Source organism: Asterias amurensis, chromosome 9, assembly GCF_032118995.1.
Source record: "Asterias amurensis chromosome 9, ASM3211899v1".
NCBI lineage: Eukaryota > Metazoa > Echinodermata > Asteroidea > Forcipulatida > Asteriidae > Asterias > Asterias amurensis.
The window spans coordinates 22,992,117-23,019,683 of record NC_092656.1 but is presented as its reverse complement, the minus strand read 5'-3'; the positions used below and the strand labels follow the sequence as shown (position 1 = coordinate 23,019,683).

The window sequence follows — 27,567 nt, the reverse complement described above, 5'->3', positions numbered from 1 at the left end:
CCAGAAATTTGAGTTTGTTTTCAATTTTTAGTTTGAAGATTAAAGAACCGTCTAACCGCTGTCTGTTAAAATATCCCATACAAAATGCTTGTATAACTACGCCACCATGTCTGCATGGTTGGCTGAATCTTTTAGCGACAATGTGTGTATTGATCATAAATGGGGCCAGACTATTTTTCCACGCGGCCTTGATTTATACCATGCCCGATAGCAATTTTGTTCTGCACTTTACAATTGCCATCCTCAAGAAATTTTCCTGATATTTTTTTAAAGGCAGTGGACACTATTGGTAATTTCTCGAAATAATTATTATCATAAAACCTTTCTTGATTACGAGTAATGGGGAGAGGTTGATAGTATAAAACATTGTGAGAAACAGCTCCCTCTGAAGTGACGTAGTTTTTAAGAAAGAAGTAATTTTCCACGAATTTGATCTCGAGACCTCAGATTTAGAATTTGTTATTTTCTTTCATTGGTATCGCAAAGTGTTAGTAAATAAAATGTTTGAAATCAAGCATCTGAAAGCACACAACTTCGTGTGACCATGGTGCGACAAGGGTGTTTTTTTCTTTCATTGGTATCTCGCAACTTCGACGACCGATTGAGCTCAAATCTTCACCAATAGTGTCCAGTGTCTTTAAGGAATCCCTTTTTTTAATCGATTTAGAAAACTATAAGTGTTCCCCCTTGAGAAGCACTACGACAGTGGCAATTCTAATGTACAGAAACACATTGCTGTCCTATATGAGGCAGAGGGTACCCCTCACACTTTAACTAACTATTTTCCCCCTGTACAAAAGCTCCCCCTAAAATCCCCCAAAGATTTCCTGAGATAGCAAGCACAATACATACACAATAGGGAGGGGGGACAGGGGAGAGAGGGGGAGGGGGGGGGGGGTACCACCATGCCCCACATCAATTTGAATGTACAAAAATGACTGCACATTGACTTCGGTGTGATTAAACAACCAGTACTGTCATTCCTCGTTAGTGTCACCTTAAATAATACACTGAAGAAAATGTTTGAAATACAGACAGCAAAGTTCTCAACTCTCACGATACATGTCTACTATGTCACACAATTTTGTACTTTAGAAGACCATAAAACCACCCAATCATAATATCTCAACACATTGTGCTTCATTGACTTTATAACATTAATTTTACTGGCATCATATTAACTGGCATGATTTGTTCTCAAACGACGGAAAAGGCTTCCCAATCGATCTTCTTCGTGACTGTTTTTTTTAACTGGCCTGTTAGACGACCAACATTTCAGGAGAGTGTAGACTTAACTCAAGTCCCAATCCCGTGCCTTCGCCAGAAAACTACCATTTTGTGATGCTCTGCATTCACCGGAACCTGTTTTACACGCGGGACCACAACAGGTATATTTTTACGGCGATCGCGCACCGCTTTACACGAGAGCGGGACTTGAATCAAGTCTAGGAGAAGTAGCAACGGTACTTTCCTTCATGAACCATTAACCATGGACTTGAGGCAATTTGTATCCCTAGAATATAACCCCGCTTAGAAGCAGCTGCAATTTATTTGGTTGCATACCATGACTGACACAGTGATGTGATACATTTCCCCTTATTAGTGAGTACTGGTGCCGTATTAATGGCCGTGAAACGGCCTTACCCCTTGCTGATTTGCAGCTGGGTTATAAAACAAGAGCGAGAGAAATATTGAAGAGCTTTATCAAAAATGTCAACTTTTTAACAAGAATTAACATGCCACATAGGCCCTAAACACAAATGAAATGTATGAATGAATGAATGAAAAGCAATAATATTTTGTTCAGACTCCTCTTGATAAAATAATATTTCATAAAGATTCACATATAGATTCAAATAGTCTGAAGTGACCTTGCAGGGAACCTTCGATCAGCACACGTTTCTGTGGTTGGCATTTTTCTGTGTGCTCAAAGACACTGGACACTATTGTAATTGTCAAAGACCAGTCTTCTCGCTTGGTGTATCTCAACATATGATAAAATCACAAACCTGTGAAAATTTGAGCTCAATTGGTCGTCGAAGTTGCGAGATAATAATGAAAGAAAAAACACCCTTGTCACACAAATTCGTGTGCTTTCTGATGCTTGATTTCGAGACCTCAAATTCTAAATCTGATGTCTCGAAATCAAATTCGTGGAAAATTACTTCTTTCTCGAAAACTACGTTACTTCAGGGGGAGACGTTTCTCATAATGTGTTGTATCAACCCCCCCCCCCCATTACTTGTTACCAAGTAAGGTTTTATGCTAATAATAATTTTGAGTAGAATACCAATACTGCCACTGCCTTTATTAAGCTACACGCATTGGAACGCAGATCTTGTGCATCTTCGAAAATACATTTTGGGTTGCTTATTCATTCACACGATCAACTCTCAAGGTTTACAAAAATACACGAAGGACTTTCAGTTTCTACGATCCGGGGCTTGATTTCACGCGGAGGCCAAGACTGATCTTAAGTGCGAATCAATCTCAAGTGCCAAGGAAAGTGTGATATCACAATACAGATCACTATGGTGATACTGACAAGGAATCTTGGTGTAGTGTGAAATTGAGCCCCATATGATATATTTTACTGTAAGTTAGCCCTGCTCCTTTTTTTCCAACATCATAAATATCAAAATGGTGTTGAAAACGTGTCCACTTCTCACTAGACGTACTTTTCGAGTTAATGGTTTTGGAATTAGTGTGTGCACTGCTAACTCAAGTTAGTCTTGGTCGGATGAGAACATATCAATATCTTTAAACCAACTGCTTTACTATGGTAAATGCAAACAATTATTCTATGACCTGGCGCGACCCCAGTGGACATTCTGCATGTATTGCTCCTTTAAAATTAATAGTGTATATCTACAGGCCATGTACAGTTGGTAATTACTCAAATTAGCATAAAAACTTATTTGGTTTACAATTAATGGACAGCTATTGATACTGTGAGAAACGGCTTCCTCTGAAGTATCATAGTTTGGGTTTAAGATGTAATTTCTCAGGCCTGAAGCATTTTTCGGCAACTGAAAGCACACAGATTAATGCAACAACTAGGGTGTTTTTCCTTTCACTATTATCTTGCAACTTGGATTACCAATTTAGTCAACATTTTCACAGATTTGTTATTTTATGCATATTATGTTGGGATATACCATTTAAGAATACATGGTCTTTGATAATTACCAAAGGTCTCCATTACCTTGACATTCATAGTGTATATTAAATGAAGACCTGACCTACTGAACGTCCTAATGAAACGACAGCTGTCATAGAGCAGCAATCTATTGAAAGATTGTCTGTCACAACATCTGTCAAACCTGCTCAGTGTTGACATGTGTCATTTTGGAACAAGAGATAAATGTAAGGGGTTGAACACTCTCATCTTCGGATGAGATCGAGAGGGCAAACCGTCCAACCTCATGCACATGGCTTTATATACAAATTGGCTATAATTGGCAAAAGTTGTCAAGAGTGGGATTTGAACCAACGACCTCCGAATCAATGTGATGGCGCTCTGCCAACTGAGGTATCTAGCCTTAGCTAGCCCTAGGGCTAGCTTGGCGGTCAAACAGAACTGTGTAACAAACATGTCAGTGTTATTTTTGTATACAGTAGGGCGGTACTATGCCTTCCTTCAACAAGCACTGTAAAAGAATGGCACACTGAATTTAGAAGATCAATTCAAGTTTACTCCAGAATTTTACCCGAAAAGATAAGTTTGTTACAAACTGCACACCAAGCCTTGCAACTTGGTAAGATTTATGGGTCGTCAGACCATGGAGGTAGAACGTACAAGCATGGATCGCTTCACGGTACAAACAAGCATGGCATTATTACCGTTAAGGCTAATTGATTTCTCAGTAAGTTCACCAATTAGAGTGAACAGGTGAGCTGGATACAATTACATTAAGATCGACTCTCAACTCCCTCATTTGTATTTCACCGCGGGAAACCCGTTAACTAAAGGTCATGTCCAAATTGGCGGGTACGGCTTAAGATGGTTTGATGCGTCATCATGCGTTGAAGAATACGATGTTCTTATAGCAACACCCTTAGAAACAGTCGTAGCCGTAGCCATAGATCACGGCTGGTGCTGGACCGCTTTGTGTAACGTGGTGTTTCAGAAGGAACAGAAGCACTGCAATTGCACTTAGGTAAGATTGTGTACTGGGCCCATTTTTACAGGGCTGCTCAAGTAGAGGTTTGCTTTCCAATTTTCAACTATATGCAAAACTACAACACACAGATTGTCCTTTGTGACAATTTGGGTGGTAACCTTATTCTGGTATAAAGCATAAATGGGACTTGAACCCACACTCTGCTTATCAGAAACAACACCACAGAGCTCGAGTCCGGTGCTGTCTTTGCCGCTCGGCCACGGGTATCATAACATGATCACTATAATGCATTAAAGTCGATTTCACAAAGAGTTAGGACGCGTCTTACCTCGAGTTAGGACGAGTAACTCGTCCTAACTTTTAGGATTAGTCTTAAGGTCTGAATGCTACAGTGCAGGATTGGGACTCGTCCTAATTCCTAAGATTAGTCTTAAGTTATGAAGAGTTTTGTGATATCGACGGCTGATTATATGGCCAACAAAACCTTGGGTCGATTTTACAAAGAGTTAGGGCTAGTCCTAGCTTAGGAGATACTTAAAACTGAAGGCTAGTCCTAAGTGAGGACGAGTAACTAGTCCTATCTTGAGAAAAGGCTTAGTTCCTTCTGAAATCCACCCCATGACACAATGAGAGTTATGTCAAAGTGAGACCGTCTTATGTTTACAAACATTGACAACTTTGGTATGGGCAGCACAAATTAGCCAAATATAATTTTTTTAAAGCTACATAGACCGACCAGTTTCGATATGTTTTTCAGGCAATCGCCTTAAAATACATAAATTAATTTAGCTTGATTGATTGGTAGAATTTGTCGTATAAAATTACGATAAATTATTATTATTTTATAACTGAAAGCCTCCAGTACTTTTGCCAACCGCAATACCCTAAAATGAGTTCCTAATTGCATTAATTTATATGAATGTGAGCAAGTGTTACTACCACGGACTTTGCCGCAAAAGTAAACGAACATTTTAAATTTTTACAAAAGAAAAATACAATACTAAGGAAGCCTGTCGGTGCCATTGCAAATATATTAATATATTAACTCGTAGTGTCGCCAAACAATAATTTATTGTCTGGTGGCCAAACCTTCGCTTTCATCTCACCAAGGACCAACTATAAAGTTTGTTGTTTGTGCTTTGTACTTCAGCAGACAAACAATTGCTTAAGCAACTTGATCGACCAAGCAGATTTGACTAGGCGCTCACAATGGATATTGCCATGTGCATGTGCTAATAATACAAGAACCGCTTGCAAAACAGTTTGCCTTTTGCTTTTCCAGGGCACGATTTCACTAAGAGCCAGGATTTATAGTAAGTGCAAGCCATGACCTTAACTGCTATGCGATGTGTGTTAACAACTAATGCACATCACTGTGATGATACTGACAATCCAGCTGAAGATGAATCTCTGTGCTTTGTGATATCTGCCCAGTGCTCGATTTCACAAGGCACTTAAGACCCATCTTAAGATGAATGGTTAATTCACAATTTGCTTAACATTGATACATACCTTAAGATCAACCTTAGCTCTTTGTGAAATCTGTCCACGGGTTGAGGTTTAGAACATGAACATGGAGAAATGTCATTCTGTAAGGAGAACATGTCTCAAATAGAGTGCCTCAAGCTGTATGACATTGGCATTATAGGCGCCAACCGACTTCCTCATACAAGACAGCAATATAATAAAATACCCGTGCTAAATAAGATACCGTTTTTAGTAACTGCAAAAAATTGTTTGGTGTCGTCACACGTAGAATTCCCGATCGAAGGGCTTGACCTTCAACCCATTTAAAGGTTTCCTGTCTTTCATCTCAATAAGTTGACCTATTGGAGGTTTGACCTTTCCCTTCCCCTTCCCCTTGACTGGTTCAGGCTTCTTTGGAGGTGGTTGTTGTTGCTGGTCTACCGGTGATTGTTCATTACGGCCCTCTTTGTTTCGACGTCGCTTCCGAATGCGATGGATCTTGTAAGTCCGCAATAGTATTGCCGTAGCTACTATGAGGAGAATCACAATCCATATGACTACCAGAACGATGACTGAGACAGGTGGAGGGTAGGTGGTGCACTGGACGTCCCGGTCTTGAGCGACTACCATGGTGTGCTTCATACTGGGCGGCCAATCGCAGATAGCAGCCTTCAGGTCGCGGCCCCACTCCTGGTTCATGGACGCCTCGCCAAACCACTTAATCTCGCAGTCACATTTCCACGGGTTGTTGCCAACCCGTACGGCACCCAGCCTCGGTAAATCCATCAGAGTCCTCTCGTCCAAGGTAATGATGTAGTTATTCTGGAGGTCAATCTCCCTCAAGTTGGTCCCTTGGAATGCATCAGACGGGACATACGTGATCCCGTTCCAGGACAAGTCAAGATTGGTCAGAAAGGTTAAATTTCGGACATTCGGGACTTCCACCAGCCTGTTCTTTTTCAAATTTAGTCTCCGAAGATTCTGAAAGGACGTGAGTCCAATTTCAGAGACATTGTTTATGGTGTTAGAAGCCAAATTCAATTCCTGTAAGTTGGGAAGGCTCACCTTCAACAGGAACTCAATGTCGTACAGGACGTTTCGCTGCAAGCTTAAAAACTGCAGCTTCTCCATATTCTGAAAGGGCTCCGAAACGAGCACCTCAAATAAGTTATTCCCAAGGTCGAAGTACTCCAAGGCAGCTCCTTCCATAAACAGAACATCGGTTAAGTTTGTAAGGAGGTTATAACTCAGGTCCAGGCGTTGTAGCTTTTTCTGTCGAGAGAAGACACCCAGGGGCAAGTCACTGATCTGATTCACGCTGAGATCCAAACGAGTCATCTCCTCTAGAGGCAGGAATGCATTATATTCAAGGCGAGTTATCCCATTCTCCGCCAGATCCAGCGTTTCTAGAAGAGGAGAAAGTCCCGGGAAAAGCCAACCCTTCGTAGAGTTACCGTCCGGCAGTTGGTCGTAGACAACGTTGGCCGAGTAGGACCTTCTGAGGTCCAGAAGGCGAAGGTTAGACAGACCCACGAGCCAGCCGTACGGCAGGCTTGAGAGGGTGTTGTCTGAGAGGTATAACTCTTCCAGATTGTCCAGGCAGTGGAACGTGCCTGATTTGACGGTATGGAGGCCGTTATTCCTGAGGGAAAGCACACGGAGCCTGTCGGCATCAGTCATGCACCCCTTTGCGAGGATCGTGATGTTGTTATTGTCTAGTAGAAGCCTCTGCAGTTTGGTCATCCCAGTGAAGCTGTGTTTTGCCAGACGGTCTATACTATTGTCACTCATATCCAGCAACTGCAGACGGCTGAGGTTCCGAATTTCTCTCGGTACGGCGTTGAGCCTGTTTCCCGCCAAATACAGCTCAGATAAGTTGTAGACGGACCTGAAAGCGCCCTCTTGGATTTTGGTGATGTTGCACCTCGATAAGGACAGGTACCTGGTCTTCACGATCCCAACCAGGTCATCATCCTCGATGACGCTCAGCATATTATTGTCAAAGTTAAAGAGACGGTAGTTTGAAGGGAGTGTGTCTGGTATCCGTTTCAAACCAATACTGCTACAGTTCACAGTGAGTAGTATGTCGTTGCAGTCGCATGCCTTCGGGCACACGGGAGCCATCTCTGCACCCGTTGCAACGACAACTATGATGACTAGTATTACCACCTCAATCCGCAGCAACATGGTGAATTACGGCGTCAACTACACGAGGCGATACTGACAGACAGACGAGTTATAGAGTAGCAAGTATAATCCCTGTTCTTCTGTTTATCTCTACCACTCACCTTAATGTAGTAACTCCATATCACTACTGCACTCATTGTATATCACCACTGCATTCCGGTGTCAGGGCAACGTTGGTTTGTACTCGCAACGAATTTTCACTGGATGTAGTGTTCACGATCAAGTATCGGTAAATTTACTCGGTTATTCGATCACTGTAAGCTTCTCAACCACACTGTAAATTACAAGACCACAAAACGGAGTCGATTAAAGGCTATCTAAGGTAATGTGATTCGATTAAAACGCCTATTACAGTCACTTTCCTCCGGCTAACGATGTCCATGAAATGGTTGAACCATGGAGGTAGAACACCGTCATTGGCAAGTCCACTACAACTAATGAAGGAATAATATGGTCGTTAACTTAATCAGCGAAAGGAGAATTTTCTCCACTCCGTTACGCTCCCGTACATCATGTGGAGATTGCATCCCGGGTCGTTCGCCCCTCCGTGCCCTAAAGTCTGTAGTCTTCTCTCGAGTCGTACTGTTAAATCACCCCGTGGCGTTGTTTGTCAAATCAGCCAGTCCGTTCCACCATCCGCCGCACGGCTGCTTGCTTCGCCAGTTAACGCGGTCCCCGTGAACTGTCACCTTGTCCGTGGATCCCTGTGGGTGCATGAATAAAAGAGAGGTAGAACGGAAATAAACGCAAGGTATATGCGGTGTGGGTACGGGCGATTCTGAGAATAAAAAAAGGTAAGTGGATGCCGTGGGGCTCGAGCAAGTCACGACGTGAAACGTCACCGACACTCCATGGATCGAGTCAGCATTAAGGTTCTTCTTGAAGGGGGAGACTACACAGTGTAATACCCACCAGCACCGAGCAAGAACGCAAGGGAAGACTACACAGACAAGCATCAGTAAGAGGGCTTACAAATAATTTACACGGGCTACTCTAGAGGCATTTGGCTTGAGGTGAGCCTATACGCTATATATATTAACCTTAACGCATGGCTAAGCAGCGGCAGCATTATTTTCTCCCTGTGGTGAATCATGTGTTATGTCGTCTTCATTTTCCTTCGTCCTTGATCCCAACCTATTACCACGAGCTCATTAATCAGTCAGAGCAGCTATGTATTGCACAACTGCAGAACTGCGTTTCCCGCCTTAATTTTTGTCATGCTTTCTTGGCCCCATTTAAAGGCTCCCGCCCCCTTATTGCAAAGCTCATATGCATATTACACTCGGCCCACGTCCCCACTCAAACTTTAAGCTGTATTTTCCATGGATCTGCTCAAGGTTGTGATGCAGATTGAACAGTTTTTGAAAAGTTAATGTTAAAGGCACTCGGACACGTTTGGTAATTGCAAAGACCAGTTAAATATCTCACTTGGTGTACCCCAACATGTGCATAAAATAAACCTGTGGAAATTTTGCCTCAATTGATCATCGACATTGCAAGAGAAAAGTGAAAACAACCTTGTTGCACAACTTAGTGTACTTTCAGATGCATAACAAAAGGCTTCAGCGGGGGAGAAATTACCCCTTTCTAAAAAACTACGTTACTTCAGATGGAATGGTTTATTACTATCAACAGCTCTACATTGCTCGTTACCAAGTACATTTTTATGCTAACAATTATTTTGAGTAGTGTCCAGAGCCTTTAAGCGGTATTACCATTTTTCCACGTGGATCTACGTAATGTTTTGCTGGTGCTGCAGATTGAGTATTTAATGAAATGTTAACGTTGACCTCAGTGGGTGAAAAGAAGATTAATTTTCTTCTGACGGGACATCATTTGTCACGAGTAAGATATATAAAGATGGTCTGATAATCTGGGAATTTACAGCGTTCAGCGGTTTTAATATGCTAATTTCGTTAGGCCATCTTGCGAATTAAGATTCAATTAATTTCAGTTACCACTTCACCCAAAATAACCTTTAAAAATACTTTGACTGAAAACAACTAACAGTGGTGACAGAACAAAAACAAGCGGAACTTGTGGTGAACATACATTGAAAAACATTATAACAGTAAAACAAAACAACAACAGAATATTGCACTGCGACAATTAACAGATACACAATAGTGCTATTCACACGACAGTAATTTAACTGGGGTCCCTTCTGTAAAATGCAACAATGTTTGACAAGATATTGCAAGAGATCATGGAAAGTATAGAAACATTTGTTGTCCTTTCACACAACGTACATTTGAGTGAAATTGTACAACCATGCTACAATTTAGCAAGGGAGAAGGGACCCTTGCTAAATTGACCTTGTGTGAAAGGGGCTTATGGCAACACTTGAGTACGCTTTAGCACAGCCACACTCATTGGTAGGTCTATACATTTCTCGCGTTCATTTCTCGCGAACAACAGTTTGAAAACCACTTAGGGACTATGTAGCAATTATGTCAACAATATTTTGATATTAACATATCATTTAGCATTCGCTGTTTCATGAATACAAAGTTCTTGAGTTTGTCTAATAGACCTTTATCATGCTGCCTCGACCCCTCCGTCTTGGTCGTGTTCCATGTATCGAATAACAATAATGATTGATAATAATCATTTTGCAAAAAGGAACCAGGCTATTTTGTTCTTCCAGCCTCGGTTTGGCAACATTGATATCAATGGGAGAAATTCAAGATGGCTGCACCATGGAAAAGGTCTAAACGAAATCGGCAGTATTTTCGTAATGATGATAATTATTTATCCTGGAGGATTAATTGCTCCTCTCTACTTCAGATTGATGCTAATATTCGTTGTTCTAATTATGACCAATTACCCGTATACTTTGTCTTTAACGTGTAAACATCTGGCTTATCAATTTATTCTTCAAGCTTCATCTTACAAGTTATTAAAAAACCAATGTGCATTCAGTCTCCGTAATAATTATCACCGATGCCTTTTCATGCAAATAGTGTCTTTACCGACGGCTATTTCTGACGGCTGTTCCGAGGTCGATTGCCGTCTGTATAATTTTAAAAGAAATGGCTGTCAAAAGATAAAAGCATTGTCCAGACTGATCACCCAATTTGACGGATCATTTTTGGCAAACTAACTTGACCGAGTGTTATCCGGGTAAAACGTTTCCATGTGGGACAATGTCACTTCAAAGAAAGTTGTGAACATAACAGTTGAAAAGAGACATAATATTAATTGCTCGCATTTTGTTGTAAGGTTTCACCGACAATACAAGCATTGGTTTAAATACATTTTAAATTATGGCTGCTTTTAAGGACCAGGGGTCGATCTCACAAAGATAGTCCCAATTTAGGACTTTACAAAAATAGTCCTAGGACTCGGGTTATAGTCCTCAGTAAGGACGGGTTACTCGCCCTATTTTGAGATAACTTTATGTGAAATCTATTGTGACCAAACAAAGCTCTGAAAACTCAGTCATCAGAGTCAATATAACTTAGTAAAAACAAACCTTTTAAGATGTAAAAAATTGAGTTTTGGACTAGCAGGATCAACAATTCTCATGAAGAATATTTACAAGCACTTGTATTTCGTTAAGGAAAGTGTGACACGGTGATCATGAACGGCCAATTTCACCTTATAAAAACGACAGCAACAATACATACCAACACATTTTTTAAAATATTAAAGAGGCAGTTTGATCTGATACTCCTCCGTGGTGAAAAACTATATTATTTCGAACTGTACACAGTTAATGTTCGCCTAAAGTCGAAATATTTATAAACTTGTGAGTAAAATGTGGAGGATGGAGAGGGGTTCTCGTAGCACCCTGTGTCATACGGTTATTTTTGGGTGGTGGGGTGGAGTTTATCTCAGTGAGATTTAAACGCCTCTAGGTTACCAAAGCAGTGTTATTGATAGTGTATACTAATTGTCTTTAAGATACTGGTTAGTGGAACACAGCTGCCTTGGGTATTATCTGAAACGTATAGAGACACGCCTACATGAGCACACAGTGAGTATCACATAACCATAATAATGAGCAGTATATTATAGAACCCTGCCTATGCGATTTATTATTATGAATAAAGGGCATCATAATAACACAATGCGATTGTATGTAACAATAAGATCCAGCATAGACAAGCATAGAGGGGAATTGTACATATCAGTGATTAGCTATTATCGTTGATGAGCCAACCAACCCAAGAGAGATATGTAGTTATAATAACTATTTGTTTATTGATAATAACAGAGAAATAGCTATTTGTTATACTGCACTGTCTAAAATGTTGGTCTATATATTTCTTTTATTAAAAGATGTTTTTTGTCTTGTGCTTGAGCTTTTTATAAATTTGAGACATGCACATTTTTAAATTTTATATTTTTAAAGATTGGACATTAAAGATTTGAATTTGAAAACAAATGAAAGTAGTATATTTAAAGCGAGTGGACACAATTGGTAATTGTCAAAGACCAGTCTTCTCACTTGGTGTATATCAACATATGCATAAAATAACAAACCTGTGAAAATTTGAGCTCTATTGGTCTTCGGAGTTGCGAGATAACTATGAAAGAAAAAACACCCTTGTCACACGAAGTTGTGTGCTTTCAGATGCTTGATTTCGAGACCTCAAATTCTAAACTTGAGGTCTCGAAATCAAATTCGTGGAAAATTACTTCTTTCTCGAAAACTACGTCACTTCAGAGGGAGCCGTTTCTCACAATGTTTTATGCTATAAACCTCTCCCCATTACTCATTACCAAGTGAGGTTTTATGCTGATAAATATTTTTAGTAATTACCAATAGTGTCCACTGCCTTTAAATGAAAACAAACACAAAACAGAGGTGGTACTATTTTAAGTAGTATATTTTCCTTATTTCATCTCATTATCTATTTATTTGTAGTTCTAAATTTAACGAACGATCACTATCGGTGACACAAGAATATATCTTCCTACGAGCTGATCTAGATCGGGCAGTTAACTCTGTACCGTCACCAAGGCACATCCGTCGGTAGTCCTATCCCCGGATACGCGCTTCAGTCGATACTGAGTGCTTTGGACTTCCCAGCGCGTGTTTGTATACCGGAAGCGCCACAATCACCTCTTGATTTGCATGTGTAGCTATTCACTGTTACAATCCACTTCATCATAAACCTCTTATCATATTTATCATAATTTTAGTGCTTTACTGGAGTGTGTCTTACTCACGTTTACCGGCGAAACCCTCCATCTATTATAAGAGATGAATAATAAAAGACCATGCCCAATCAAGTCCCAACTATGTGGCCACACGCAATATATGACACACTATGAATCGTCCCTGGTGCACATCGTAAAGACGCCATGCATAATCAGTTCTCTTTGCCTTCGGGCAAACCCACACCTGCGATTTTTCTTGTTTTAATTGGCAGTATAAATGATGGACAGATGTGGTTTTTCCTTTAAATTGTCTGTACAAATAATTGGTACGAGATATGGTCTTTTGAAAAGTGTATCAATTGAACCCGACTTGATTCAAGGAAATGTTGTTTACAACTAGTTACCCAAAATTCATTTTTACTTTAAATTTCTAATCATTTTCCCCCCAAAAGAACCTGACACAGTCACTAACAATTGCGTTTTAAAATCTGTTTCACATGAGCCACAAGGTCAAGTAAGTCTTTGGTGATGCACACATTTTCCAAAAGATAGTGTCCTCATGCTAAAATGTCAACATGTCTTTTTATTTGATATTCTTTCAGAGGGAAATTTAAAACATAACGTCATCACAGACACATGTGTTTGTACATTCCAAAGAGGAATTTTTGCACAATTAAAAAAGGCAAAACTCAGTGCCGTTTTTGTTGTATATTTATATAAAAATTCAGAATGAATTGAAAATTCTCAGCACAAAAATTAATGTGCAAACTTTGGTGCTCAATAAAGAAATGCGGTCGTTAAAGGCAAGGTGTACTGTTGGTAATTACTCCTGCGAGTTAATGACCATAAAAACCTTCTCGGTAATAAAACACTGTTAGAAACGGACAATTAAGTAAATAAATGAACAGTCTTAGAAAAAAAAGGTAGTTTGTCACTCCAAAACATGAGTATGACAACGGTTTCGGGCATGAAGCCTTCTAATTTATCTGAATGCACACAATTCTGTGTAACAAGGGTGTTTTCCTCGTTTTTGTCATCATTTTCTTTCAATTTCTGAATAACCAATTGAGCCCAAATCGTGGTTATTTTATGCATGTGATACACCAATCGAGGACACTGGTCTTTGACACCAAAAGTGACTGCCTTATGAACCAAAGCAAAAATCAAACTACTAACTTTGAATTGATAGGGAATGAACGATTATATATACAAGGCCAGTAATGCATAATATGGAATTTTCTCCTTGTATTTCGTGTCAAAGTATCTTCTCTTTCAAGTCAGAGTATTTTGACAAGTTTTACGACAAAAACAAAAGTAGTGTGAAGACGAAACGAAATGAAACTTGAGAGACAGTGTGTCGCCTGAAGGGACAAACAGTGGAAACTCATCCTCGACATCTCATACTCTGTCAACAAAGTAGCACGTGTTTATGCTATTTATTTTTATTGAGCAAAACATTTTATGAATTAATCAGATAGAGCGAGGTTTAAGAGGTTTTGGAGGGCTTCGATGACGTCGTATCATCGCCTCGGGGTTGAAAGGTCGGGGTCAGTGACCTCCAACCGTCCAAGTTTGTTTTTAAGGATGCCAAAGGCAAATGCAAAATATTCATAGAAAGGGAACCTTTCTCAAACAATGATGTGAATAACCATTAATTTTTCAAAATATTCTTATAAACAAAAACGTGAGGGGTTAAGTTTGGTGATGGGTCAAGGGTAGAATCGACTACAAAAATGAATAGATAAAGAAGTAAATTTGAAAAACCATTGCACAAGACCAGGGGCCGATTTCTCAGTAAGGTCAAAGACTGATCTTAACTGTGTGTTTATAGTGTGACCAAGAATGACCATGTCTGGTTATTCCGAGCTTGTCTTTTCCAATACTTTTCAAAATGCCTCCAGTGTTTCTAAACGTTGAGAGAAATGTGTTTTTCTAGCTCATCATATCCAAAAGATGCACATCACGTTCCAGGATCGTTCCCCAGCGCCCAGTTCCGAGACAACTAGAAGTGACAACAAAAAGTAAAACGCGCCAACAAAATTCATGCTATTCATTATTTTTCGTCCAGTGATCGCACCTGCATGACGAACACATTCCCTCCCAACGGGAAGAAACGTTGATCTTCCCGCCGGGCTTTGGACACTCTTGCCCCCTCTATAAATTGGGAATGAGACCGGTGTTCACAGCTCAGTGTTGTTTTGTGGATGCATTCTAGGCAAGTGAAGAAGTAGAAAACAGTGTGTCGGCCTCATTAATATTTTGTAGGCTCTAAAAGTATTCTATTCTAGACATATTTTAGAGCCTAAAAGGGATACATGAGTGTAAGAATTGTGTCAAATTGTGACCTGGGGGTTGTTGACTTCCACCTTGAGGTAATTTGGATGACGTATATGCCTTGTAATAAATGGTCCTATTTGCCGAGAGAGGTGTATGGACATATTTTTTCAAGATTGATGTTTAGACGTTTGGAAAGTTACACCGGCGTAGGGGTGTTTTTATTTGGAGGGAGAATAACTCGTCGGGTCCTGGGACCCCCCCCCCATATCAAACTGAGCAAAGGGATACCTCCAATAATAACCCCTCTCTACTATAAAAAGCTTTGAGACCCAGGTGTGGCTGTTTCAACTTTCCGCCGTATTCAGTTTTCTGAATGACCAAATACGGTAACGTTACGTCATGCGACGCCTGCGCACAGCAAGCGAAAGTAGTCAATTGTTAGTGCCGTACTGAGTCCCGTAAACTGAACACGGCGGAAGACCGCCACACCTGGACCATTGTCGAGTCTTTTGTCTTTACTCACATTGGAGGTGTACACCCTCTACAAATGGGGACCTTTCTCAACCGAGTTTCTCTGGTCCTCTTTTGTGTGTACTCGCATTCGTTTTGTATACACTCTCCAACTGAGGACATTTACCCAACTGGGGACGTTTACCCAACTGGGGAGGTTTACCCAAACGGTGACCCTTCTGTCCTCTTGTTGACAGTAGGGTTCCCGGTTTGAATGTGTATACATGTACATGTACATCTTCCCCTACATTGACAACAACAGAATTTCATTTTGAAATTGAAACAAGAGAACCGTCCTATTTTAATCTGTAAACCATACCTAATCTGGTCCCTGTGATCTGTGGGTTCGTTGCTATGGTGACAGAACCAACGGACTGCTGTAAAAACTGCAGTATCAACTCATGCAGTCATATGTCTTTACGGATAAGTCGGAAAAATTTCCTCTTTCTCAAAAACAACTTTACTTCAGAGGGAGTCGTTTCTTATAATAGTTTATAATATTACCAACAGCTCCCCAATGCTCATTACCACGTAAGTTGCAGTGCATGCTAATACGTTATAATTGGGTAATATTATCAAATATGTCATGTGCCTTAAACTATGACACAGTTTCGCATCGCGTTTCTCTTTCTAAAGTTAAGTCTATATATATAACACCAGAGAACTATATTAAAATAAAACCATAATGAGCTGCTGGGCCTTTTCCATGGATCCATTAGGGTATTAAATTCAGCCTACCAGTCGAGACTAAAAACAAAAGGACTAGAGGCAACTTGCTCCACATGGCTTCCTGATGGTGTATTTATAGTCCACACATACCACAGCGCAATGAATATTTTAGAAAGTGACCTTACTAAAGAAAGAAAAAACCCTCCGTCGTTTGGAAACGTGCGGATCGGGGGTAATTAAGAAATTGAAGCATTCATCGGAGAGTGGGCAGGCGGGAAGGTTGGCAGATGTACCCGTGGGGAACGAGGTTGTCACGAGGAGATTTTCTTTTTATCACACCCCACCCCCTCCCTCTCGGCCGATCCTCGACCCCGCTCAATGACACAGGAACTCGAAACCACCCCGGGAGGATTCTATTGGTTAGTTAATGATTGATGGGGTTAACCAAACCGTAAAGGACAACATTACTCTTCACTTTGGTCGTCATCTTTGTAATAAAGGTACTAGACACTTTTGGTAATTACTCAAAATAATTGTTAGCGTGTACAAAAAATGGAGAGCTGTTGATAGTATAAGACACTGTGAGAAACGGCTCCCTCCTAAGTAACGTAGTTTTTGAGAAAGAGGTAATTTCACACTCTAATAATAAAGTACTTTTATTAGGCATCTGAAAGCACACAAAGTGTTGCAACAAGGGTGTTTTTTCATTTATTATTCTCTTGCAACTTTGATGACCAATTGAGTTCAAATTTTCACATGTTTGTTATTTTGTGCACATTATGTTGGGATACAGTGAGAAGACTGCAGTCTGGAAAAAATACTAAACTTGAAAATTTACCAGTGAATTTAAAAACACTGGACACTATTGGTAATTGTCAAAGACCAGTCTTCTCACTTTGTGTATCTCAACATGCATAAAATAACAAACCTGTGAAAGTTTGAGCTCAATCGGTCGTTGATTTTGCGAGATAATAATGAAAGAAAAACACCCTTGTCACACGAAGTTGTGTGCGTCCAGATGCTTGATTTCGAGACCTCAAGTTCTAAATCTGAGGTCTCGAAATCAAATTTATGGAAAATTACTTCTTTATCGAAAACTACGTTACTTCAGAAGGAGTCGTGTCTCCGATGTTTTACACAATCAACAGCTCCCCATTACTCGTTACCAAATAAGGTGTAATGCTAATAATTATTTTGAGTAATTACCAATAGTGTCCACTGCCTTTAAAGATATAATTGACAATAAAAGAATCTGACTTGGAGTCAGTAATTTTCAAAAAGTCTGATCATGTCTGTTCATTTTCCCGTGCAGTTTCCAAAAGACTTTGAGCATCCAAGTCTTTATGATTTCCCTATGGAGTTCTTGTGCTTTCAATTTTTGTTTTGTCCTTGATTTCATATAAGGTACAATAAATTATAACATGCACTAAATAGAAGAGTCCCAATCTCATTCGATTTTTTTATATTATATAATTCGAAATATTCAGAGTGTTTTAAGCAATATATTCAGAAGGTATTGTAAGATAATTCAAACAGAAATCAGTCGAACTGTTTAGGACACCCCACCCGTGCAGTTTATTGCAATCGGTAATAAACCATCGATTCCAACCCGTTTATGCCAAATATAATACAGCCTAAAAGTGTGTTCTCAGCTGTCGGATTCAGCGGTCTGAACAAACACCAGGCCGGATTGGATTGAAGACAAATACCACCGGCAAAGACATTCCGTGTTCTTGTTGTATAGTATACGTGTTGCTATTAAAAGAGGCCATGCCAGCCTTTGATATCCCTCAGCGAGCATCAGTACGCAACGGCCATAACGCGCTACCTCTATACCCGCCATCTCCGTGATACCTCCAGTTTCAGACGCACGGTGCACGTATCGCCCGCTGGGTATTTGGATTACGGGAAAAGGATATTTTTTTGTGAAAAAAAAATTAATAGTGAGATGTGTTTGCTTTATTGACTACAATACGTGTTCGTGAGTGATCCTTCAGTTCGTCGATGTTCCAACAAATCGAAGTAAGGTGTTGCAAGTGTACATAAGGCACGAATACCAAGAATAAGGCACAACTCAAACCAAACCAAACCAAACCAAACCAAACCAAACCAAACCAAACCAATGAATCATTTTAACTCGTATTATGTTGGGTGTATTTGCGCGGGACTTTCTTGGCTAAGTGCTGCTAGCTTTGCCTAGTCGTGGTTTTCCTCTTGGTTTTTGTTTGCATTCCCTTTTTTGTTTTTTCCTGTCATTCTCTGAGCGCTTTGTATCCTTAGGAAAAGGCGCTATATAAATGGTATTATTATTATTATTATTGTATTGATGTTGTTTTGTTGATGGTGTTGTTGTTGTTGTTGTTGTTGTTGTTGGTGCAGCTGCTGCTGTTCTTGTTGTTGTTTGCTGTTGATGTTGTTGTCGTTGCAGCTGCTGCTGCTGATGTCGTGGTGTTGGCCTTAGAAAAAGTTCGGTTGAGTGCTAGTGGTGTGAAAACCCAACGTTTCAACCACAATATGCTGTGGTCTTCAATCTGCCGTTCTATAGAAACTGTCGCATAACTAATAGGAGACACGAAATGTTACCTGTGTTTTCGCGGAATTCAGTCATCCTGAAAACACCCATGCCACAAAATGATTATTATTGCCTCCACTGTATTGCACGACCTCGCATTTTCTCCAATCAAATACCAATCAGTACACGTTCATTGGCAACGGCGTGCCAGCCATGCCGATTGCCGGATTACGCACCCTAGAAACAGACAATAAAATACGCGCACGTCCCTACGGAATACAGACCCCCGGGTTCCGGTTGGTTCCGTAAAATTGAGTCAACCGTAGCGTGAATTTGAAAACGATCGGCCGGGTGGATCGCGAGTGGCCTGGCCTTCATAATGCTTAAAGGCACTGGGAAACAGACAAGTCTTCTCACTTGGTGTTTCTCAACATACGCATAAAAATATCAAACCTGTGAAAATTTAGACTCAATTGGTCGTGGAAGTTGCGAGAGAATAATCGAAGGAAAAAATACCCTTGTCGCACAAGTTGTTTGCTTTCATGCAGATGCCTTAATTTCGAGACCTCAGCTGAGGTCTTGAATTCAATTTCAAATATTTTAGTGAGCAATTACTTTCTGGAGCCGTTTCTCACAGTGTTTCTCACTCTCCATTGCTCGTTACCAAGTAAGTTTTTATGCTAAAAATTATATTGAGTAATTACCAAATAGTGTCCAGTGCCTTTAAGAAGACGGGTCGCTGATGACAATACTGATGGTGACGTTGGCGATGGGAAAGAGATATTGATCTATGTCACTGACAAAGTAAAACGGTATCTCTCTTTGCGCTAAACTAACACATTGCATGGGGATAATCAGTATCGTATTGACCTACTTCGGCATGCTAGGGACTGGATGTAGAGGCGATGCTGCTCACGAGGAGCATCATCTGATTGACGACTTTACTCCAGACAAATACGATTAGAGATAGATGCACAAGCTGCTTTGCAACACTTCTTATGTGGTTGATGTTAATCTGTTTTAGTATTGTCAAATGAGAATCCACAAGGTTTTAATATTCGCAGATGTATACCCTGTACGTATGCGTTTTGAATGACAATGTTGATAGTGTTGCTTGAAGTTTTGAATGGTGAGGATAATTGTGAAGAAATTGTACAATCGTAAACAAGCTTCCTTGCAACACTTCTTCGGTAGTTAAAAGCTGTTTTAATAGTGCCAAATAATAAACCACAAGGTTTAGATATGCACAGATGTATAAGTATCGGTATGTATGCGTTTTTGAATGACAATGCTGTTGTATTGCTTAAAGCCTTGCATGGTATATACATAAATAGTAAACTTGCGGGTACAACCATGTGAAAATCTCTTATGTGTGTCTACTCGAAAAGAGCCGGTATGGTCTCGACAAGAATGTTGTTGGAAAAAAAATCTGTTACACCACAAATACGGTAACCAGACCATTTTACCACAATGCAACCTCGTCCCCAAACCATGTTTTTTTCTCTTCTTGATGCTGTTATTATCTCAAGCTAGTGTATACGTGCACAGCGCGAGATCAGAGCACTTCCTGTCATTGGGAAAAACCAGTCAGGTATAACGGAGTAATTATCTGGTATATGGTTGCCATGGAAATGGAATACAAGTGGCATGGGTAGTATTCTTAGCACAAGGTCAATGCAGAGCTACCTTTTGGTCAAGAATTGTGTTCAATAACACATTATAGAGGTACGAAATTGGTGCACAAAGAGATGGTGAAGCGGAGAAATCATCATCATCATCATCATTTACTATTTATTTATAGTTTCTTCCTATCATCATCATCAGTCAGCTTTCAGCATTGTGCATTTTTGCACTGGCTGCTGGACTGGAGAGAAGCTTCTAGGAATATACATATTACCCGCACATTCAGTAATTTCCTGCAAGGAATGTGGGACTACGTTTTGAATTTTGAGACCCTAGCTCATAGCCCAATTTATATTAACAAGGTACTGTGCGGCGTAATATGCTGCCAATCAAACCAGGATCGTTACCAATTAAGTTGTATGCTAACAGTTATTTTGAGTAATTACCAATAGTGTCCAGTGCCTTTAAAAGCACTGCAGAACACCTACCTGTGGTAATTGTCAAAGACCAGTCTTCTCACTTGGTGTATCTCAACATATTTATGGATACGAAAAAACTGTGTAAATTTGAACTCAATTGGTCGTCGAAGTTACGAGAGAACTATTGGAAGAAAAAACACCCTTGTCACACAAGTTGAGGTCTCGATTCAATTCAAATATTTTAGTGATGAATAACTCCTTTCTCAAAAACTACGTTACTTCAGAGGGATCCGTGTCCCACAATGTTGTATATTATCAACAGCTCTCCATTGCTCGTTACCATGTAAGGTTTTATGCTCACAATTATTTTGAATAGTAACCAATAGTGTCCAGTGCCTTGAAGGGCACATCGAATTTGATGACATTTTGTAAAGGAGTTATATTTCTGTTTGGTGTGTGTTTGGATAAGAATGAATGTAATCATCCGAACCAATGATTTACTTCCCCTTTAAAGGCAGTGGACACTATTGGTAATTGTCAAAGACTATCCTTTACAGTTGGTGTATCTCAACATATGCATAAAATAACAAACCTGTGAAAATTTGAGCTCAATCGGTCATCTAACTTGCGAGATAATAATGAAAGAAAAAACACCCTTGTCACACGAAGTTGTGTGCGTTCATATGGTTGATTTCGAGACCTCAAGTTCTAAACCTGAGGTCTCGAAATCAAATTCGTGGAATATTACTTCTTTCTCGAAAACTAAGGCACTTCAGAGGGAGCCGTTTCTCACAATGTTTTATACTATCAACCTCTCCCAATTATTTGTCACCAAGAAAGGTTTTATGCTAATAATTATTTTGAGTAATTACCAATAGTGTCCACTGCCTTTAAGCAATCAAGGACAATTATCATCAGAAACTTCGCGATATTACTTTCCTCGAGTATCGAATGTACACAAGGGACATTCAGCTTTCAATATCATAATCTCCATCGTCTAGTCAGAGATTGCAGCCCGTCCAGTTAGATGTGTCAATTGCTAGTCCCAAGCCCCACCCCTCACCCCCAAGGATATCTTGGGGGAAATTACTGAAGAACATCGCAAGAGGTTGCTGTTGTCTTTGCTAATTAACTTCTAACACCTTCGGTATGACGCCGTTGGTTAATGACAATCATGATTTATCATTGGTGATTGTTTTGTTGGTCTCTGTATTCGGTGAATGTTTAAGTGTTTGTGGAATTTGTATTTTAATCAAGGTAGTAATAAGCCCCTTTCACACGAGACAAATTTAGCAAGGGTCACTTGCTAAGTTGTAGCGTGGTTGTACAATTTTACAAAATGTACGTTGTGTGAAAGGAAAACACAAAATCTACTGTCTATAGTTCTCTAGGAAAATCTTGTCACACATTGCTTCATTTTACAACCTTGCTAAAATTAAGCAAGGGACACAGTAAAATAGCTGTCGAATTGACCCGGAGTCCGGGTTCCGATGGGGCCTGTCCCATTTTGTAGTCATGATGACCCGGCATATGTGTCATATTGACCCACGAATTGCTCATACTAACGCGTCCGAGTTAAAATCCCTTTTATAAAAATAAGTATCGAGGTTAGCCTCTCTAATGCAAGATACGATGTTATAATCAAATTCGAGATACAACCTTTTTACATTGACGACGCGGCGATGTGTTTACGGTGAACACTGTAGGTTATTTTCCATCACAACTTCTTCAAAGAGCCTCAGAGCGAATATTCATGCACTATTTGGTGCTAGTTTGACTTTTCATAAGGATGTTTTGAGTGGATTTTTTTTCTCGAAGTTCTTTTGCGGCATGTTTATCATCAACATAGCCAATATCCCCCCGAAACGAAAACAACCACCTTTCCCAAAAGTGTAACTGGTTCTGACCGTCCACTGACCTGAGCGTAATATGGATTCCAAACTGGTAAAATTGATTGATTGATTGACTGATTGATTTCTATAAGCGTCTACTGGATGATCGATAGCATTGTCAACCAGTCATGTAGTTCAGCAATCCGTTCTCTATACGTGTTTTTGTCTTTTCCAGCCTCCCTGCCGTTTTTGGCCTTATCTCACGTCTTATGGTCAAGTGGAATTCTCAGCCTTTGCTCTGAACGTAAACACTAAAAGTGCACAGATGCATACTTCCTTTTTAATATCATATTCTATTCATATTATTTACATTTCCCCTGCAGGCATAAGTAAACAAATTGGACTGAAATATCTTGAATATAACAATCTTTCAGAGTAAAGACAATTCCCCTGCATGTTGGCCCCACTGTAAAATTTAAATTACAGTTTTTACCCCTAAATTCTCTGACATTTTGTTATCTCACACTGAAAGAAAAAGAACCTAAAAAAGAGCCTCAGAGTTGTACCAATTTTATCTTTTAAATTAAATTTTAAACAAATAACTGTCAACTTCCACCCTGCGGGTAAACAAGAGCTAATTGCCACTTAGTATCATTTTCCCCGGGAGGTTTTCAACAGGAGATTTGTTATAGTGTGAATTCATATATAGATATATATATATAGAATTGATATCCACTGGAAACCCCTTCACAGTTTGCAAGTATAGCCCGTGCGAGTGCTGCTTAAAGTGTCAAAAAATATGAGCACTTTAGACACCGATGCGTTTTTTTAAATAGCTTGTCTTCCGACCTTGGTTGAACTCGTTATAATGAAATCAACCCATGCAGTAAAATGGTGTGCTTGCATAAGGCTACATGCATTTACTTTTTCACTTTAGATTGTGCTCCCTAGATGAGTTTTACACAACCTTTTGTTGATCTCCACGTAATTGATTTTTAGGAGCATGGATTGAAATTTTGTCCGCTTTGCTGCACGCTGTGGACGCATGTTAATCATTTCTATTCTTCTTCTTTTTAAAGGCACTTGACACGTTTGGTAATTGTCAAAAAGCAGTAGTCTCACTTGGTGTATCCCAACATGCATAAAATAACAAATCTGTGAAGTGTTTGACTCAATTGGTCTTCGCATTTGCAAGAAAATAATGAAAGAAAAACAACCTTTCGTGGCACAAACTGTACGTGCCTGCAGATGCTCAATAAGAAGCTTCAGCTGAAGTCTTATATTATTTGAGTGAGAAATAACTTCCTTCTTAAAAACAACGTTCCTTCAGAGGGAGACGCTTCTCGCAATGTTTGATATGATTAAAAGCTCTCCATGCTCGTTACCAGGTAGATTTTGTAACCATCATCTATTTTGAGTAATAACCACTAGTGTCCAGGGACTTTAAAGGTAATCAGTTTTGTCTCGCCTTCCCAATAGGTGAGTCCCTAATTACACAGGCACATATTCTGCAAAAGTGTTATTAACAATTATTGCTGCAATAAACCCGTCAAAGACACTGGACACTATTGGTAATTGTCAAAGACTAGTCTTTTACTTGGTGTATCTCAACATATGCATAAAATAACAAACCTGTGAAAATTTGAGCTCAATCGATCGTCGAAGTTGCGAGATAACAATGAAAGAAAAAACACCCTTGTCACGCGAAGTTGTGTGCGTTCATCAGATGGTTGATTTTGAGACCTCAGGACACAAGACTATAGTATGATATTATTAGGTGTGGGTGAATTTGTCTCTTGCACCCAAACCAAAATTGCGCTCCTAGTGTCCACATACCCCAAACAAAGATTATGGACATCAGCCAGCCGACACTTCCCGTAAAACTAACACTGAGGCATGCTTGGACAAAAATGGCGACGAGTAGTCACCCATTGGGACGAAGTTGAATGGACGGGGAAACTGGCTCCCAAGTCACAGGCAAACATTTGTCACGGTTGATGACGTCGTATGAATCGTGTCCATATAAGGACGTGCATTAAACAAAAGTCTTTGTTTTAACTAAAACAAGATAATCTAAGATGATATTTTCACAGATTTTTGTGGTGGTGAGTAGGTAAACACTGGGGACTATAGAACAAACGAAGACCACGGTTCGGGAAAGGTCCACAGTTGGGGAAACGTCACAAAAAACCAAGGGGAGCTGTTGCAAACAAGTTTAACAACAGAGGGACATTGGGAGGTCCACGGTTGCAAGCATAGTATACACACTTGTGTATGTTGATTAAAAACACCACCAAAAGCAATGATGTTATCATTGTACGATGCTAAATAATAAGACTGTCATGGGTTTTGAGCGATGGGATTGTTACAGCAGTGTAAAATACCGTGCGTCACACACGCACACCGGGGTGTCAGCCGAACCACGTTGTGTGTAACATGACAAGGTATGCCAGATATCGCACATAAAAGTAGGCCACAGTAACGGAATAATCTGATCCAAGTGTCTTCAAAGAGGTAATTTTTATGAAAATTTAACTCATCCTGCGCTTAACTCATTTTCAAGATGTAGTTTTTAGAACCAGACGTTTTTAGGCCTACTCTCTAAATGCAAAAGAGTGAAAAAAAATCACTCTTCGAAGAGCCATATAAGGGACAACTCTTTTTTGAGTGGTCCTCCACTCTTTTAGATTTAAGTTAGCATCTTTTTGAGCGATTTTTCACTCTGTGCTGGAGTGAAACCCTTTAAAAGAGTGAAATAAAAACCACTCTTTTAAAGAGCCATATAAGAGACAACTCGAAATGTAAAGAGTGGTGTTTTTCACTCTTTTACATTGAGAGAATATTTGGAATTTTTACAACCCAATTGTCTCACACTTCAATACAAACATATTCTGCTGAAAAAAAAAATATGAATTGAATTTTTCGTTTCCGTAGGCAATGTAGAATAACAAAATACCAATATGCTGTGGGTTCAAATAGTTTAGTTTGCACTCTGTCTAGGATTCGTTGTTAAAAAAGGAGCAGGTTTTTTCCCCAAACAGTTTGTTGACAATGTTTGCTAATTCTACGTCGAATGCTTTCTTGAGTCGATTGGTAATTTGAACCACGTCAGAAAGCGTCTACTTATGATTCCTGCACTCAGTTTACTTGGACAATATTGGTAATTACTCAAAAGAACTATAAGCATACAACCTTATTTGGTAACGAGGAATGGGGAGAGGTTGATGGTATAAAACATTGTGAGAAACGGCTCCCTCTGAAGTCAAGTAGAGACCGAAAGTTTAGAATTTGAGTTCTCGAAATCAAGCACTTGAAAGCACACAACTTCGAAATCAAGCACTTGAAAGCACACAACTTCGTGTGACAAGGGTGTTTTTCTTTCATATTTATCTCCAAACTTCGACAACCAATTGAGCTCAAATGTTCACAGGTTTGTTTTGTGCATATGTTGAGATACACCAAGTGAGAAGACTGGTCTTTGACAATTACCAATAGTGTCCAGTGTCTTTAAAAGAGCAAAATGTTGTGTATACACAAAACAATTGATTTCACAGCAATCGAGATTGTTTAACGAGATTATACTTGGAGCTTACCTTTTCACATTGTGAGAACCATTGGCTGTCGGTTCGGTTTCATCATTTCCTCAATATAAGATGCAGCGTTTCTGGTAGACGGAAATATCGGCTTTTAATAGAGTCGAGATGGTAGATGGTCGAGATGACCACGAGTGCATCGGCAGTTAAGAGTGGTGGATGATACCGTCGGCGAGACGCTAGATCCAGGGGGAGAATGACTGCATCGTCTGTAGTGTACTCGGGATGCATGCTCAATTAACCATTACGGACGTGAGGAGCAGATAATCGACGACGATGATTCCCCACGGTTGGCGATACGCAGCTAGCAACAAACATGGGTGTCTGGTAACAACTGTATAGCGCCCTCTTTCGATTATTCAGATAAGGAAGTCCTTCATCTTTGTGGTGTGGCAGGAGAATCTGTCCCCTTGGAGATAATGTCCCCCAATACAGCGAACTGTATACAAACTACTTCTGATAGCACCCTCCTTTGAAACATTTCGTGTTATACTTACTATACAGCACAGATGAAGAGTCCTAGATTATAGGGCTAGCACAACGGCATTTAAAGGAAGAATGAATGAAACACGGACACGTCGGAGGTCATGGGTCAGAAGGTCTTCCCTTGTAGGCGCGCAAAGGTTGATGGGCTTATGGCGCGCGAGCCCGGAATGTGAAAGTGGGCGAGGCAGATGGACATAAACAAATATATAAAAACATCACAAACAAATTCGCCCCCCCCCCAAAAAAAAAAGGCTCAAATCCACTCTTGGTATGGGGCTACACAAAGAAATATATAAAAACGAGAAAAAAACCTAAGGGCAACTGAAGGTATGAATTAATATTCCTCTTAGGATTGAGGGAAACATGCACCAGGTAAAGAGTTCCAAAGAGGTGCAGAATAAAGCTGTTGGAGTGGCTCATTGTTCTATATCTGTACTTTGGTACACAGCTACAACGAAGTAGGATGTTTTTTGCGGTCGGATGATGCATTGCATCTTGGCGATACTAAGTCAGGTTTATCCAAGTCACTTCATGCCTCCTGAGTTGAGTGTATAATCCATTAACCGACTTTCGAAAGTTACCGAATATTAGTTGCTGGTAAATGGAGATATAATTTGACTTTTAGTTAATAGCATACGTGAACTTCTGAAACGGTGCCGCTCTAAAAAGCAAATGACCCAAGTGGTCACTGTTTCTGGAAATTAATGATGGCAGCATCTTTCTTGAAGGAGCAAACTGCTATCATCACCAGGACAAGCT

The 27,567-nt window shown here is 40.0% G+C and overlaps 1 protein-coding gene across 1 annotated transcript; it reads right to left on the bottom strand.

Annotated features, from left to right (window-relative positions):
• Window positions 1-5,823: 5,823 nt before the first annotated feature.
• Window positions 5,824-26,489, bottom strand: LOC139942314 (uncharacterized). The gene is made up of 2 exons (XM_071939134.1): window positions 26,323-26,489; window positions 5,824-8,482 (listed from the first exon to the last, which is right to left on the bottom strand). The coding sequence occupies exon 2, from the start codon at window positions 7,776-7,778 to the stop codon at window positions 5,871-5,873; it is 1,908 nt and encodes a 635-aa protein (XP_071795235.1). The 5' UTR covers window positions 7,779-8,482; window positions 26,323-26,489; the 3' UTR covers window positions 5,824-5,870.
• Window positions 26,490-27,567: the final 1,078 nt, after the last annotated feature.

What these genes read in the sequence shown, in the direction of transcription:
- LOC139942314 (XM_071939134.1), bottom strand. Translation starts at nt 7,778, where the DNA reads ATGTTGCTGCGGATTGAGGTGGTAATACTAGTCATCATAGTTGTCGTT.